General features: G+C 41.4%; 1 protein-coding gene across 9 annotated transcripts in view; it reads left to right on the top strand.

Moving 5' to 3' along the window:
* Window positions 1-18,421, top strand: part of znf385b (zinc finger protein 385B) — a 342,637-nt gene that overhangs the window by 291,301 nt on the left and 32,915 nt on the right. For all 9 annotated transcript variants that reach the window (XM_078404019.1, XM_078404020.1, XM_078404027.1 and 6 more), the window contains one exon: window positions 13,935-14,100. In XM_078404019.1, coding sequence (XP_078260145.1) covers window positions 13,935-14,100 — 166 coding nt within the window. The remainder of the gene's footprint in view (window positions 1-13,934; window positions 14,101-18,421) is intronic.

Here is an 18,421-nt window from a genome sequence, read left to right as displayed (position 1 = left end):
TTGAGGAACCTGCTTCTGAGATGCATTTAGGCCTAAACGTGATGTCCCACATTGTGGGGGATGATTCTGAATTTCTCCATGGCAACCAGGAATGGGTGATTAGTTGTGCCTCATCAGTTCTGTTCCTATTAACAGCTCATTAGCATTTCATGTAATTGTGTGCAGTTATTGTGCCTTTGGTTGAATGTGATTGGAAGCACTGCTCCAAAGTCTCCTTAGTTGTTGCATGCAAAGCAATGTTTAATTCTTGAGTAGGAGCAACAAACTTTGTGGGTAAACTGGGTAAACATGAAATACCCTCAAGCAAAACCTCTTGTCAAATGCCTTTGAAAGAAAAAAATCTAGATTGTCATTCAAAAGATGTGTTTCAGAGACATCATTTCACTCCTGCCATTGGTAAGAAGGTATAGGGGCTTGAAAACTGTAATGTCCTGGTTCAGGAGCAGCTTCTTCCCAACAACCATCAGGTTATTAAACACGACAACCTCCAACTAAGCTCGGAATTACATAGACTTGGGGGGGGGATTGATTTAGTCTTTGCACAGTTATTGTTCGTTTGTGTTTTATATACTGAACTTTTTTTGTTATTTATTATATTATTTACAGAGTGCCATGTTGAAATATTTGTTGTGCTGTTGCAAGTAAGAATTTCATTATTCTGTTTCAGAACATATCACAATAAAACACTCTTGAATTGACTCTTGATTGCTAGTGGATCATAAGAAGCAAATTCATCAAAAACTATAAATGCCTGTGTCAATTCTGACATTTCTCTAGTTTTGGTTTGAAGTTTCCTGTTCTCTGCTTTTCTTTGGTTCTATATAATGTTTAGTTTATTGATAAATTTGCAATTTTAGTTTTTGCACTTATTTGAAAACATTTTATTTTGTCTTCAGAGGTAACTGAAAGTGTGCTGAGAATTATATCTCAGGAAGGCAGTTTATTTTGAGTGTAGGTTAACAGTAAATTCAATGCCACAGTAACCTACGTAAAAAATGAACGTATGAACTGTACTGAAAAGTCATAAGTTGGAACATTTATCTCTGAGTAATTTTTCAAAAAAATTATTATTCACTGCAATGATTTGCGAATTGGTTGCTTAGTATATATAATATATATGTATTTTTAACAGTTTTTAAACTATTTTTAACAGTTTTTTAACAGGAAACACTCGTTATAACAGATCGTGAAAGGGGGAGGAGTGGAACGGTGTCTATTATTGCCAATTGTCCATTATAACCAAGTGAGGGGGGTAAACATTGACTAGTTGGAGCCAGAGGGAATTCACTGGGTGGGGAGCTGCAGAGTTCTTGGACTCACATGTGGTGTGCCGGAGACAGGCCCGGCACTCACGCCGCCCTCATGCTGATCGCTCTCTCTGTACCCATTACTAGAAGCACATCACATGCCGCCAGCTCATTGGGTAACTGGCAGAAGGGAGGGCCAGTGCAATAGGCACCGTGCGCCATTACCAGACAACCAAGGCGTGTGTTGCCAGGGCGACACAGGTGCAGGGCGAGCTGTGTCTGTATCCAACACCCTAGGGATGTCGTTTTGTTGCAGCCGCTGCAAACCCGTACCCAATGCAACGCTCTGCAAGAGTATTTTACTGCTCACCCTCTCCCCGCCAACCGTCACCATGAAAGAAAACCTCGGTCCACTACAACTGAGATCCGTTATAAAGAGGTCCGTAATAGTGAGGGTAGACGGTACATCTAAAATCTTTTGATCAGGGATGCACAACACACATATACTCTTCCAAATGATGAATGAACTGTCTGCTTTCTAATTTTCTTTATTACTGTTAATTGGCTGATGAAAGCAGATTCTAACTATTCATAGCAATTCGATTTATTGGAGCGCAAATTCTATAATGGGGAGTTTTACCCGAAGGAAATAAATAACTCACTCGCATTGTATTTACGTAAATATTTGCTGTATAGGTGTTATTTTAATCTTCCAATATGAAACTCAGAAACAACAGATCACAACAACAATTGACTTTAGGCTGAGAAATTATTACAATTGTGCTGCCATTTTGTTGGGATAAAAAGAAATCTTACTTTAAAAAAAAATAGTGCTCAAAATTTGCAATTCGAAAAGTAGTGCATCCAATGCTGGAAAGCGAGTAATGAAATGAGCCATTGAAGCCTTCGGCACATTTACTATGCATCTTTGCAGCAGGCAACCTTGCAGAAAATGACACACAACAGCATTTGACTGAGTTCTGTGAAGTCAGTTCTTCCAATTTTGGTTAAGTAAGGGCAAATTACTGTCTTGATGTGATGCTCCTGTTTTGCTACAACATGAAATTTTGGCAATATTATTGCAGCAGGTCACACTAAGATTGAGCTGAAACAATTTTCCCAGTTAACTCACTGTTCTTTGGGTTTTATCAGAGTACAGCAGGAATTCAACTTGCCTCTTCAACTTTCTGTAAAATGCATTAACAATACACATATGACTTGTTCTTTTATTGCACATTTTGTAATAACTGGAAAAATCTGACCCCCTTGCTGGTCTTCTTTGAAACAAAACAAGCTTCTTAATATTAGCTCATGCTATAATTTAAAGCTTATGGATAATCAGTGCTCAAGATATACTTTACTAAGTGTGCTCAGAAAGTTAATAATGTGCCGCCACTATGGGAGCATCGTAACTAGACATAAACATCATCATCATCATCATCATCATACATATACAGCCGGAAACAGGCCTTTTTCGGCCCTCCAAGTCCGTGCCGCCCAGCGATCCCCGTACATTAACACTATCCTACACCCACTAGGGACATTTTTTACATTTACCCAGCCAATTAACCTACATACCTGTACCATCTCTAATTGAGTACAATGGGACTTGCTGATAAATGCAGCAGTTCTGTATGGAACTGCCAACTTTTCTCTTTGTTTGTGTCTTTCATGCAAGTGCATAAGTCTCAAAAATGTTGGTCACTCTCCTGTGAGCCTGTGAATTTCCAACTACGCTGAACGTCCTGCAGCAGGGGACGAATTTATGGTGATTCCCCAGCAATGGACTTGCGAAGATTAGAGCTGGGATAGGAAAGTCAGTCCATCCATTTGAATGGAGGGGACTGGCTGCAAGTGACCTAAGTAAGTAACAAGTATCTTTATTACTAAGTAAGTAATAAATATCTTTATTACTAAGAAAGTAATAAATATCAGGCAGGCCAAGTACAAGCTGAGAAGTGGAATCAGAGCTACCAAGGAAAGGTACTCTGAGAATCTGAGGAGTAAGTTCTTAGCTAATGACTCCTCTTCAGTTTGGAAGGGCTTGCAAGAAATCACCAGCTTGGACAATCATCAGCTGACCAACGACCTGAACGAGTTCTACTGCAGGTTCGAGAAACAGAAACATAACCATGGGATACCGCCCCCACCCCCCCCCATCACCATTTCACACCTACTCACAGGCTGACTTCTGCAAAGACTGGACCCTACCCCATCCACTCCTCCCTAATCACCATTACACACCTACTCACAGCTTGACTCCAGTCTGCAAAGACTGGGCCCTCATCCATTACACACCCCCTCCTTGCTGCCCAACATCAGTCTGGCCACGTCTCCATCTCCAACAATAAAAATTGAAGAGGTGGAGAGGCTATTCAGGAGACGGAAAAGCCGGAAATCTCCAGGACCGGACAATGTTTCTTCCTCTACCCTCAAGCTCTGTGCCGAACACCTGGCACCGGTCTACACAGACATTTTCAACCAGTTCCTGCAAACCAGTACTGTCCCTGTCTGCTTCAAAGTCTCTACTATTGTCCCTGTACCCAAAAGGACACTAAATGACTACACGCCTGTCACACTGACCTCTGTATTCATGAAGACTGAAAGATTTGTGCTGGCCCAGCTGAAAAACATCACAAACCTTCTGCTGGACCCTCTGCAGTTTGCATACAGGGCCAATAGATCGGTGGATGACACAGTCGACCTGGGCCTGCACTTCATCCTCCAGCACCTAGACTGCAAGGGGACCTATGCAAGGATTTTGTTTGTGAACTCAAGTTTGCAGATGACACAACCCTGATTGGACTGATCCAGGATGGGGACGAATCTGCCTACAGACAGGAAGTGGCCCAGCTGGCATCCTGGTGCCACCGCAACAACCTGGAGCTCAATGCTCTTAAGACAGTGGAACTGATTATAGACTTTAGGAGAGCACCCTTTCCCCTCCCCCCAATCACCATCAACAACACCACAGTCACATCTGTGGAGTCATTTAAGTTCCTCCACATCTGTGGAGTCATTTAAGTAATATCCAAGGACCTTAAATGGGGGGCGACCATCAACTCCACAGTCAAAAAGGCCCAACAGAGGATGTACTTCCTGTGGCAGCTGAGGAAACACAATGGTCCAATTCTATACTGCCATCGTTGATTCTGTCCTCACCTTCTCCATCATGGTCTGGTTTGGCTCAGCCACCAAGCACAACATCCGGAGGCTGCAACGAATCAGTCGATCAGCTGAGAAGGTTGTTGGCTGCAACCTTCCCCCCATTGACAGACTGTACATTGCAAGGGCCAGTAAGAGAGCGGGCAAAATCATCTCTGACCCCTCTCACCCTGGCCACAAACTCTTTGAAGCACTTCCTTCTGGAAGGCGACTCCGGACTGTCAAAGCAGCCACAGCCAGACATAAAAATAGCTTTTTTCCACAAGTAGTAGCTCTATCCAAAAACCAAATGTCTGTGGTCTCCTTTTGCTCTGGTTTATTTCACTCACACGTTTAAACCTTAATGAGGTATGGGGAGAAGGCAGGAACGGGGTACTGATTGAGAATGATCAGCCATGATCACATTGAATGGTGGTGCTGGCCCGAAGGGCCGAATGGCCTACTCCTGCACCTATTGTCTATTGATGTATTCTTCATGTTTTAATGTTTTATGCTTATTCTTAATTGTTTACTGTATGTTTGTGTTGTTACTTGCGAGTGGAGCACCAAGGCACATTCCTTGTATGTGTACATACTTGGCCAATAAACTTATTCATTCATTCATTCATCTTTTAATATTTTGAATTACTTCAGATTAATTGAATGTTTTTAATCCCTATTGTAATTGTAAGTGTTTTCATTTTTTTGAGTATATCTTTTATACTGTGGAGCTGCATTTAGTTGCTGATCCTGAGTTTGATCCTGAGGCAAGCTTGATCCTGAGCTTGAGAACTGTCTGTGTCACAAACTACTAGGCTCTCCATGAAAGCAGGGATCTCCTCCCACATCTCGAAGGCATGCTGGTAGGTTTGTAAGGCACTACGTAACTCTTTATTAAAGCAGTGGCAGAAAGACTCAGAAGGAACGCTGACAGGATGGGTGAGAGATCATACCAGGGGTACACAGATATAACAAGAGATGGGCAAAAGGACTATTGGGATTGCTGCACCAGGAGTGGCATGTACCTGATGGGCCAAATAACCACTTCCTGAATCATAGAAGCAGAACAACATATGCTCATTTTTGGATGTGTAATTTCAGAAAAAATTGTAATTTTTGACAGGTGCAAACACCAAAATTCTCTTTGTCACCAGCTGTTAAAGTTTCTTTCATCTGCTTTATGGACTGGATTTATTTTGCACCTCTTCTGAGCAATAGTGCACAAGGTCTTGACATAAAATATTATTTCTTCATTTAGAATGAAGATGGAGAGCAGGTTTGCATCAATGGATGCACAAAATTCAACTTCATAATTATCAAGCACATCAGTAATGGGTATTTATTCACAAAATGCTGGAGTAACTCAGCAGGTCAGGCAGCATCTCAGGAGAGAAGGAATAGGTGACGTTTCGGGTCTAGACCCTTCTTCAGACTGATGTCAGGGGGGCGGGACAAAGGAAGGATATAGGTGGAGACAGGAAGATAGAGGGAGATCTGGGAAGGGGGAGGGGAAGAGAGGGACAGAGGAACTATCTAAAGTGGGAGAAGTCGATGTTCATACCATTGGGCTGCAAGCTGCCCAGGCGAAATATGAGGTGCTGTTCCTCCAATTTCCGGTGGGCCTCACTATGGCACTGGAGGAGGCCCAGTAATGGGAGTCACTGGTCACTGCTGGCCCTAATCTACTGAAAACATCTTTCCCAACTACTAACAGGACACACAGTATAGTCTGCCTCATTAACATGTTTATATTGTATGAAATGTTGCTTGGAATTTTAACAAAGTGAATAGATTTTTTCTGATGTTTTTGCAATGAAAGATGTATTTCCATGTTGTCTGTAGTGACCCAGTCATAACGGGAACAAAGTAGATGGTGCTTTCGCAGAGTGTGCATTGATTAACCAGTGCCAATTACCAGTGGTGAACCTGGTCCTGTTAACTCATCCCTTTCTGAATGCTTGTTGAATTTACACCCCCATAAACCTCACAGACAGACCAAAAGGACAAAATCAAGCTGTCAATAAATTGACTTTATTCATAACGAAATATATTACAAGGAACTTCTCAAGATTTCTGCAGAAGCTGCAGCAGATACTTTCAGAATCCAAAAGCAAACAAAAACAATCAAACTTTATTCCTCTCAACTTCCTCTTATTTGTGTGGTTGCAACCCCATTCGGTCCAGTTCAGAGGGGAATCCAATTGCTAACATCTTTGATATCTGATACTACCATTGCACCTTCCACACTCATTTTCAGCATTGCAGAGTGAGGCTACCCAATGTGTTTTTTGCATTAGAAGCACACTATCTATTTACATATTGGGTCAAGAGAACTATAATCACTAATGCTTTGAATTTGCCCACACGGGCCAATAGCTGAACTTATGTATTCTTTCAAAGTACAATGTGTTAAGTTTTGATTAATTTCCAAATAATGGGAGGTTTTTCCTTAACATTCAAAGAAGCTAATTTTTTCCTCGTAGGCTTTGGCTCTCCAAAGGAAAGAAAGATTTGAATCTTTTTTTTCACCGCCTGAACTTGCCGAAAATGCAATTTGAAAAATTTAATGCATAATTATTCACTAATATACTTCAAAGTTAAACCCTCAGTCATTAATCATGAAAGTTCATGCATCATTTAACCACAATGTCTCAAAGTTTCAAGCAGCAGGATTAAGCAATTTCTACGAGAAGCTCAGCTGTTGGCCTCATGAATATTCAGAGTTTAAACATGAGTGTTTCAACAACAGTGGCACAGGGGTAGAGTTGCTGCCTTATAGCGGTTGCAGCACCAGAGACCCGGGTTCGATCCCAACTACGGGTGCTGTCTGTACGGAGTTTGTACGTTCTCCCCATGACCACGTAGGTTTTCTCCGAGATCTTCTAGTCTCTAGTGTGTGTAGGGGATCGCTGGTCAGTGCGGACTCGATGGACCGAAGGGCCTGTTTCCACGCTGTATCTCTAAACTAAACTAAACTAAACAGGATTTGCATATCTGTTGTGACATCAACCACATTTTAATGTGCATGACTGTGAGGAAATAAATGTTAGGAGGAAAAGGTATAAAGTGAATGAGAATCAGAAAGACACCAGTGCATGTGGACAGAGTATAGTAATAATAATAATATATTTATTTTATATAGCGCCTTAACACATGCACAAAGCGCTTTACAAATACAATTAACATAGAAACAAACAGACAAACAGACAAACTATCCTGACGGAAAAGCGGCGAATAATCAACGCCAGCGTCCTCTCACGTCAGGGTCCGGCAGTAGACATTAAAGAACACAAGACACACAGATACAATTTTTTACACAAAACAGCCATCACAGTGATTGCTCTAGGCATACCCTCACTGTGATGGAAGGCAAAGTCTTATCTCCTCCTCGTTCTTCTCCCGTGGCGCCACGAGGCGATCGAGGCTCCCAACCCCTTGAAGCCCCCACCGGGCGATGGAAAGTCCCAGGGTCGAGCCGAGCAGGCCGATGAAAGTCCTGAGCCCCCACCGGGCGATGGAAAATGCCGCGGCCGAGCCACGCAGGGCGATGAGAGTCCTGAGCCCCCACCGGGCGATGTAAAGTGCCGCGGCCAGGCCACGCAGGGTGATGAAGGGCCTGCGGGCGGGTTGATCGTGCCTCTTACTTCGGGGCGGTCGAAGCTGCTACGGCTGGAGCTCCCAAAAGCCGGTCGCCAGCCAGGGACCTGCAGGGCCCACGGCCGAAGCCTCCGAGATGGTAAGTCCAGGCCCTGCGACCGGAGTCTTCGAGGTCGATCCCAGCTGGAGGCCGCCGACTCCACGATGTTAGGCCGTTGCGCGAACGGAGATACGACACGGTAAAGGTCGCATCTCCGTTGAGGAGGAGATTTAAAAAAAGGTTTCCCCCAACCCCCCTACATACACAGAATTAAAAATAAAACAAAACGTACATTTAACATCAACAATGACAAAAAAAAGTATGAGGTGGTTTAAAGAGCAAGGAAAACTAAGGCTATGAAACCAGATCACAAGAATGCTAGATTTTATACATGAGGAATAGAAAGGAAAAGTGAAAAGGTCCGTTTAAATTAGTCTTTACTTTGCAGTTAAGACTGCAGAAATACAGTATGGAAACGGCCCCTTTGGCCCACCGAGTCCATGCCAACCCACAATCACCCTGTACACTAACACAAACCTACACACCAGGGACAATTATACAATTTTTTTTACCAAAGCCAATTAACTTGCAAACCTGTACATCTTTGGAGTGTGGGAGGAAACCGGAGCACCCAGAGAAAACCCATGCGATCACAGGATTTCAGGTCTTTCAGGATTGGATGGATGTCCAATGGATGGACATCCATTGTCAGGATGGAATCCGGGTTTCTGGTGTTGTGAGGCAGCAGCTCTACCACTACCTAGTATGAAACATTTGGCCATTGTTTGGCTAATGTTTGCCTCATTATGGAAGGAAATTTAAATCTTAAAAATGCATACATAGCCAATTCAATGGGATGATTTCAAGAATGGAAGCCTCTGTCGTTTCCAGTGGACAATGAAGGCCTTAGGCAGAGATATAACAACTTATTAAGGCTTTATATACTGATTAATTAATCACATTTTGTTCAGTGGTTGGAATCGTACCAAAGGGTCATCAAATAAAATTAATCACTAAATAACTGGGGTGAGAAAGTAGTAGCATTTCTATTATATGCATTTGAGTAAAAGGTTGTGTGTTTAAATTCTGTTGCAAAAGATGAGAATTTGATTTAGAACTTCAGTGTTCTGCTTAGCACATGCATCTTGGAGATATTAAAATTGATATCTCTTCTGTGTGTTCATTCCACTTTGTGGGAAATTTGTGGCTATATTTAAGTCAAGTTTATTTGTCACATACACATACAAGATGTGCAGTGAAATGAAAGGTCACCCACAGTCCAGCAATAGAGCAATAAAAATAAGCAATTTCACACAAAATCACAACCAACACAAACAAAAAAAAAAGAAACATCCATCACAGTGAGTCTCCTCCAGTCACCTCCTCACTGTGATGGAAGGCCAGAATGTCTTTTCTCTTCCCCTGCCATCTTCTCCCGCGGTCAGGCTGTTGAATTTGCCATGTTCCAGGCCGCGCCGGACGGTGAAAGATCCGCAGCGGTCCGACCCAAGACCCGCGATTCGGGGCGGGCGAAGACGCCACCGCTGCACTTCGAGGCGGTCGGGGCTCCCGACACTGAAGCCCCTGCCGGGCGGAGAAAATCCCGCGGCCTATTTCAGGCCGCGTCAGACGGTGAAAGGTCCGCGGCGGGCCGACCCAAGCCCCGCGATTGGGGACGGGTGAAGACGCTGACGCTGCCGGAGCTCCCGATGTCGGCCCCCACCCGGGGCAGAGCCTGCGAGCTTCCGACGTCCACGCGGCCCGCACCGAAGCCTCCGGAGCTTCCGAAGGTGAGTCGCAGCCAGCTCCGCAGATGGTGAGTCCGGTCCGCGGGCTCTGCGAACCAGAGCCCCAGGTGGTCCCAGCTGGAGGCCGCCAGCTCCAGGTGCATGGCCGGTGGTAGGCCGCAGTGGGAATGGAGACACGACCCAGAAACAAAGGTCGTGTCTCCGTTCGGAAGAGACAATTTTACAATTCCCCTCCCCCCCCACACACATAGTACACAACCACAAAAAACAACATAAAACACAAAGACAGACGGACTGCAGGTGAGCCGTGTTATAGTATTAATTTGTTTTACTATAATACTATATATATATATATATATATGTTTTATATATAGCCTTCATATGAAGAGGAAAATTAACTTTTTCTGGAGATTCCTGTGTTGAAGTGCTCACACTGGTCTTTTATGTTTCTCTATAACGACATGAAATTATGTGGCAACGGCACTTTAAATGTTAATTTTATAACAAAAGTTACCAGATGGTGGTAACTTGGCCTCACATCATTCAACGTTCTTGGTGCAATAGAATTGTGCACTTTTTTCCTCATTAAATTTCTGTTCTCCAAAATTCGTTTTTAATGTAAATTCTTCAATGTTTCTTTCACAATTAAGATCAAATATAAACACTTCACACTCTCTTATGATGTCCAGAGCTGACTTTGCAACATTTTATTTGAAAACATGATCCATTCCTGAAAGATCTGGTTTGAACTTGACATTTTTTTCCCAGAACTCTACCATTTTTGGCTGAATATAGACCATGTTTTCTAAATTTTTTCTTTCTTGAATGGTTTTCTAAAAGTGTGGCACATTAGCACACCTGGGCCAATGCATCACAGCGCCAAAGACCTATGTTCAATCCAGACCTCGGGTGCTGTCTGTATGGAGTTTACAACTTCTCCCTGTGACCAAGTGAGTTTCCTCTGGGTGCTCTGTCCTCCCCCCAATATCATCCCAAAGATGTGCAGCTTGGTAGCTTAATTGACTGCTGTAAATTGTCCCTCATGTAGGTGAGGAGTACATTCTAGGGGAAAGTTAATGAAAATGTGCAGAGAACAAAATTGGATCAGATTAGCGTAGGAACAATGGAAATGGCAGTAGGTGGTCAATGCAGTTTCACTGGGTTAATGGGCCTGTCACCATGCAGTATCTCTGTATGACTGTGACAATGAGTATTGACCTGAACAACAATGTGCCCTGTTCATGAACCATTATTAAAAATACATTCCCCTGCTCTCTTCAATCAATTGAGGGATTGTCGGCAGTGCTTTTTCCAGTCTTAAGAATTAGAGACAAGCATAATATCAAACTCCATTATTTGTTTCACATTCAGTAGTTATAAAGTGGTAATGTTGCTGACTATGATGGACTAATTATTAAAGATACACACAAGATGCATTAATCATTGAGTTTCTCTATCAATGAAGATCTTCCTATGGTTGACTTTTTGCCGGTTTGTTATATACCTCTCAGTAACCCTACCAGAAGATTAGTAGAAACTCTGGTTTACCCTCAGTTTTCAAATATTAAAGAAAAGCAGAAAAAAATGCAAGTTGGGCAGTATCTGTGGAGTGAGAAACAGAGTTAACAATCTAGATTGATGACCTTTCATCAGAATTGGGAAACATTATCGAATCACTTATTTTAATTTGCAGGGAGGGGTGGAGAGAATGGAGGTGATGGGGACAGCCAAGAGAGACTGAATGGTGCAAGTGGTGATGGTGCTAACATAGAGACAGAGGCTTGCTCCACTCTGTTCATCTGTTGGGATGATAAATAAAATGAGTTGAATGAGGAGAAAATCCAAGTGCTGTAACTGTGAGGTGCAAAACATTGCATTTGTTGATGATTTGAAATACCCAACACATTAATGCATCTGTGGAGAGGGAGAAACTTTCATCAGAACTGGACAGATCTTGTACAAACTGGAAAGGCCGATTCTCTGAAATTGTGGAATTAGGAGTAATAAGCAAAGTCAGAAGTTTTAGGCACATTTTCCTTGTTTCAAATTATTTCAAATCAGCTATTTTTTCTTCAAATGTTTAAATAGTTTTATTTGTATAATGCTTGTAACAGTTTTTTTAATGACTAGCAAGGTTGCATTAAAGCTGAACCAGTATTTTTTGGCATATTTTGACCAATTTATTGAATTATATGAATTTTGTGTCTGCTATTGTTTGTAATTGACAATACCCACAGCACAGTTCTATTTTCTTGTTGATGAAACCTTGGAACATTTTTATATTAAAGCTTGATATAAGTGCATATCATCATTATATGAAGTTAGTGTTGGCAGTTTATTGGATTATGTTTATTAAAACAAAAATACACCAAATATTTCATTTTATTTCAAAACCTGTTTTCACAGAAATAACTTTTGCCAGTGAGAACAAAATTATGAATATTAAAAGACAGCCAGGATATCATGCCTGAGGTTAATAACATAAATTGTCTGGCATTAAAATATTGTCTCCAATAGAGCCCTTCAAAAGTTAAATCCGATGATTCTTAAAGATCAGCTGAATTGGCTTGTTTGCTCAGCCTGTAGCTGTTTCTCCCCCAAACCCGATTAAGCAGCGATAGATAGACCCAGTACAGAGTAATGGAAATGACCTTAAAGCAGAACATAAACTTAACTCATTTTCATACTTATTTCTCCTGATTAATGCTAATAATAACTATTCAGTGCACAGTCCTTTGACTATATAGAGGGAGCTATTTTAATCTGAGCAGGGTTGATATCTTGGAAGGATAAATGGAAAAACTCCAAGTGATTTTCCTCATGTCAACGTTTCCTATGGTTCTCAATGTTGGAACTACAAATAACATCCGAGTTACTTGTGGGTAGACAAAGTACATATCAGGACCTTAAATATCTGGTGAACAAGTCACGCAAATGTCATTTTTGTGCACTTCACTGAGGCTCTCCAAGTATGTTGAAAATGTGGAGAAAGAGTGATGTCCAGCCAGATCTGGTGGAAAATGGTGTATAATACAGAGGATCTATTGAGGTGTGGAAAACATAGATTACGGGCTGGTGGAAGATGGTAATATTTTTATTAAAGTAAAATTTACTATTGAATGATATACAGCATTTTTCTCATTGATATACAGTCAATATCCTACAATTATACATTTTATTTTTAAATTATTTGTGTTTCAACAGGTCTCATGTATGTAGATGGGGATTGATTGAAGTGAGACATTGACAGTAGGAGGTTTCACTGATATTGCAGGCTGAGTTTGTTGCAAATATCAGCAGAAAGACTTACTAGTAGCTAAACGACTTAGTAAGCCTTTCTCGAGTGCGATGAATTCTCCTCTGCTTTATTTGTCAAAATAGCATGTGTTATACAATTATGAATGGCCAATTAATGGTTTCTACAGTATTAACATGGAAAACAGTTTTGTTGTCATTTTGTACTTAATTGTTGATAACCTGTAGGTTTTTGTGTAAAACCAATACATTGAATTTCCGGGTGAATGCTTTAGCTTTTGAGATTACAACTGATAATGCTAGCATACATGTATTTCATTAACTTTTTCAAATCATCTGGAAGCAACTTTTAAGCTAATCAATTGTGATCCTAATGCTGCAGACATCTTTTCTCAGAGAAGATATCTAAAAACAATTAAAAATATGTTGTTACGTGCTCCCTTGTTTTGTGTAATCTGTGTCCGCTGTTTCCTGGCTTGTTTCAATTCTGCCAACACAGTGAGCTGTATCCAAGATAGATATTTGGAATGATACAACCACGTGTTCTCGAAACACCTTTGCATGTACCGGCCAAATGTTTTCCATACTAAATATAATTTTACCTGTAGCACTGTGCTTCACATAGTCACTCTCTATCATTATTCTAGTGGCATGCTTTCTGTAAGTTCCTTTGTTTGAGTAGAATAATGTTATTAACGAGTTGTGTTAATACACATCTTTCAATAGAGGCACCTGTTTAGCATATTAACTACTGAAAATACTGCAGGCGACAAGCTATTTTCTCTCGCAGGCTGATTTGTGTAAGGTGCCTGTTATTGAAAGCTCTTTTTGTATTGTTGTCCGTGAAGAGTGAAAGTATGAGAAATGAGCCTGATTGCACGGTTCATTTGTTCTCCTTTGTAGAGCCAAGCCGAGGCGCACTACAAAGGCTGTAAACATGCCAAGAAGCTCAAAGCACTGGAGGCCACGAAAAATAAGCAGAAAACTGCTTCTACCAAGGACAACACAAAGGCTATCACCACCTCCACCACAACCACTGCAATCACTCCCAACAGCTCTGAGAAAACAGGTTAAAAGAAACTTTTGTTCTCCTCATTTGTGTACTTCCTTTTATTTGTGTTGTATGTTTGCATGACACTGCTTATTTCTACTTTTATTGCTATGTGTTATTAACTTGCTTGAACCTTGGCTGGCCGACTCATTATTTAAGAATGATGGAACAAATGGCATTTTAAATATGATCTCAATCAGTGCCACAGTAATTTGTTCACATTATGTCACATGGTTTGGCTGTATATAATAAATTGTTTTTGTTCCAAGAAATGGTAAATTATATTTTCTGGCTATATCCCAAAGTCATTGAGGTTTTTCACATGATTGCCACTGAGATAACTGCACATTTTGCTTCATTTTCCAATCACTCATGCTGGACAAACCAATCTGTTGGAGGATCAGAATTGAGTTCTGTCCAAAGATTAGAGTTTTTCAAATGTAATCAGGAGATTTCAGTCTCTTTGGCATCGGAATGGTTCATTCAAACAATTAAACAAAATTTTACATGACCTTGCAACACTTGTAAATTTACTTGTACATTTCAATGCTGGCTGGATGCTCCAACTTAATTTCTTCAAAACATCTTTTATACGAGTAAGTAACTTGCGTTTCAATCAATATTATTTGGCATTTTTATGAGTTATCTCTCGAATTGTTAGATTTAAAAAACAAGCATATTGAATAAATACATTTTGCAACAAATATAATTTTATTTCAGGATTTTTTTCTGTCACACTTCACATGATTGCATTTTAAAAGCCAAATAAGAACGTCGTAAAATTTAATCTATCATGGCATGTGTTGATTAGATAATACATTCACATAGCTTATTAATGTTTTCTCTAAATCTCTTCTACTGATGCTAGTTTACAAGGCTTTTCCTCACATGGTATTTATTCACAAAATGCTGGAGTAACTCAGCAGGTCAGGCAGCATCTCGGGAGAGAAGGAATGGGTGACGTTTCGGGTCGAGACCCTTCTTCAGACTGATCATTCCTTCTTTCCCGAGATGCTGCCTGACCTGCTGAGTTACTCCAGCATTTTGTGAATAAATACCTTCGATTTGTACCAGCATCTGCAGTTATTTTCTTATACTATTTTCCTCACATGGGTTCTGCTATTCATATTTCTACCCCAAGGGCTTTTTAGCCTCATTTCTCAGAACAGCTGGTGGATAACTGAATATTTCTTGTTGCAATTCTAATTTATTATTCAGGCAATGGATTCTATAAAGAATTAGTAATTCCTTGAGTTCTTATCATTGCCGTAACAACATCTGAAAATTCCATTGCAATCGTACTTTCATTAAATAATAATTTCAGGGATGAAAGCATTTATTTTGCTTTCATTGGTACTACATTATTAAACATCTTAAAGCATTTTGCAGGATTTTCAGAAATAAATGCTGAGCCAAAAAAAGGAGTTATTAGTGTTAAGATCCTGTAACTTGGATATGAAATCAAGTTTACGAAGAATTTTAAAGAGAAAGGAGTTTCAGAATCTAGGAGATGAAATATCAATGTTTATGGCTTTTGGCAGCTGAAGATCCAACCACTAATGGTGGAATGATCAATATCAGCAACTTTTGAAAGACTACTCTTGCAACATTGGAAGAGCACAGATAACTTGGAGTATCAAAGTTCTGGAAATAACTGAGGTATAGAGGATGAAAAGGGCGATAAAAGAGATGCAAGTGTAAGTCAATGGTTATCAGAGTGTTGAGTGAACACATCCCGATGCACATGGAAGGGGGAACAGTTTCTGATTACCTGACGTTGTGGTTAGAATGAAGGAGAAATAAAATAATGTCTTGTTAGCTACATCTAAAGAGATCAAAAGTAGTAAAGATAGACACAAAAAGCTGGAGTAACTCAGCGGGACAGGCAGCATCTCTGGAAAGAAAGAATGGGTGACGTTTTGGGTTGAGACCCTTCTACAAATTGGCAAAGATGGTTTCAACAGCAGATGACCTGAGGTAGGAGACGAATCAAGCAATGCTTTTGACAGGGAAATCCTGACTAGAAACTGGATCCAATCTGTGCTAGTTTTAGAAGCACAACTAGCACATAAAAGCTTTTTAGTGCATGATGCAAGAAGTAGCAACCAATGTGATATTGGCCCAGACACATCGACGAGTTGTTGACCTAGCACGGCATAGATTCCACCGGTGCCATTCCTTCAAATATTGACAGCATCGAATGTGTCCATTTCCAGGCATAAAGTGGCATCTTGAGTGCAACGAACCACTTTCATTGTTCACTCACAATTCAACTAGTAGCAATTCATGCTACTTTCCAGCTTTGTTCTGAATTTTGAAAGGACACACAGACATCAAAATTTATGGGCAACTTCAAAACTCACTGGAGGCTGCTCAAGCACCATCAAACGTTTTCCAAGTTTGCTGCAACTCACAGTCAGCTCTTTTTCCTTCATTGAAGTGCTCATGTACTCGTGCGATAATGGCCTTCAGTAGTCACACAAATGGGAGCTATCTACTACTGCATAGCGGCACAGTGGCAGAGTTGCTGCCTTACAGCGCCAAAGGTCCAGGTTCAATCCTGACTACATGTGCTGTCGGTCCAGAGTTCTCCGGTTTCCTCCCACATCCAAAAGACGTGCAGGTTTGTAGGTTATTTGGCTTCGGCAAATTGTCCCGAGTGTGTGTAGGATAGAACTACCATATGGATGATCGTGTTTGGTGTGGACTTGGTGGCCAAAGGGCCTGTTTCCACGTTATATCCTCAAACTAAACTAAACCAAAATCAATGTGGTGATGAATGGGCAGGGACATACATGCCCGTTAAAGAAGCTTCTCTCATGGTGTTCAGAAACTGGGCCTCTTCGAACATTTGTGTAGGAAGGAACCACAGATGCTGGTTTAAACTGAGGATAGACACAAAATGCTGGAGTAACTCAGCGGGACAGGCAGCATCTCTGGAAAGAAGGAATGGGTGACATTCCGGATTTAGACCCTTCAGATTCTTTGAACATTGCCTATCCAGGCTCATATTTTTCATGGCAGTTTTTACAGATATATGCAACCTCAGGCAATGCTCTGATGCATTGGCTGCTCTCTTGATTGATGTCAAGGTCACAAAGCACAAAGTGCTTCTTTCTCTCTCCTGAAGCCTCTCCGGCAGCCGCCATGCATGTTGTTGTTGGCTGTGTGTGATGGGGAGTGTGCTTTTAACAGCTGATGCCAAAGTGGGAAGTATGTGCCACAGGGTATCCACAGGTCCACAAAACAGAGAGAGGTTCCTTGGGGTTCTCAGCAGGAGCATTTATATGCATGATGCAAAGCAATCTAATGCTTTTTTATAAATGTGGTATTGCCCATTTTTGCACTTTTCGTTGAGAAGGACGTTGATGGGTGTCAGTGTTGCAGGCATTATCCATTCAACACACCAAAAATGAGTGAACTCCAATTTCTAGGCAAGATAGGAGAAACAAGGAATGGCAGATGCTGGTTTATTACAAAAAAGGGACATAAAGTGCATGAATAACAGTGGATTAGGCAGCATCTCTGGATAACATGGATAGATGATGTTTTGGGTCAGGACTCTTCTTCTGACCAGTCACAACCCAATATCCATGTTCTCCAGAGATGCTGCCTGATCTGCTTAGTTACTCCAGCACTTTGTGTATTTTTTTCTGGGTAAGATACCATTCCTTAGTTTAGTTTAGAAATACAGCACAGAAACAGGCCCTTGGGCCCACCGGGTCCACACCGACCAGCGATCCCCGCACATTAACACTATCCTACGCCCACTAGAGACAATTTTTACATTTACCAAGCCAATTAACCTACAAACCTGTACGTCTTTGGAGTGTGGGAGGAAACCGAAGATCTTGGAGAAAACCTATGCGGTCACAGGGAGAACGCACAAACCCCGTACAGGCAGCACCCGTAGTCGGGATCGAACCCGGGTCTCCGGCGCTGCAAGCGCTGTAAGGCAGCAAGTCTACCGCTGCACCACCGTGACCGCCTTATACAGTGACTCCACTATTATAGTGTAAATATGTGGTGAGTTCATGTCGTGGTCAAGAATGAAAAGAGGTTTAATGAACAATCTATATAGGAAGGAACTGCAGATTATGGTTTATTCTGAAGATAGCACAAAATGCTGGGGTAACTCAACAGGTCAGGCAGCATCTCTGGAGAGAAGGAATGGGTGACATTTCAGGTCAGAACCCTTCTGGAACGTCATCTATTCTTTTTCTCCAGAGATGCTGCCCTGACCCATTGAGCTACTCCAGCATTTTATGTCTATCTTCGTTCTGAACAATCTAGTTCAGTCTCAGACATTTGCAGAGAAGAAGACTGATTTTGATGATAA

This window comes from Rhinoraja longicauda, chromosome 8 (assembly GCF_053455715.1).
Source record: "Rhinoraja longicauda isolate Sanriku21f chromosome 8, sRhiLon1.1, whole genome shotgun sequence".
Classification (NCBI taxonomy): Eukaryota; Metazoa; Chordata; class Chondrichthyes; order Rajiformes; family Arhynchobatidae; genus Rhinoraja; species Rhinoraja longicauda.
The sequence above is the reverse complement of the archived record's forward strand: the minus strand, read 5'-3'. Positions and strand labels throughout refer to the sequence as shown.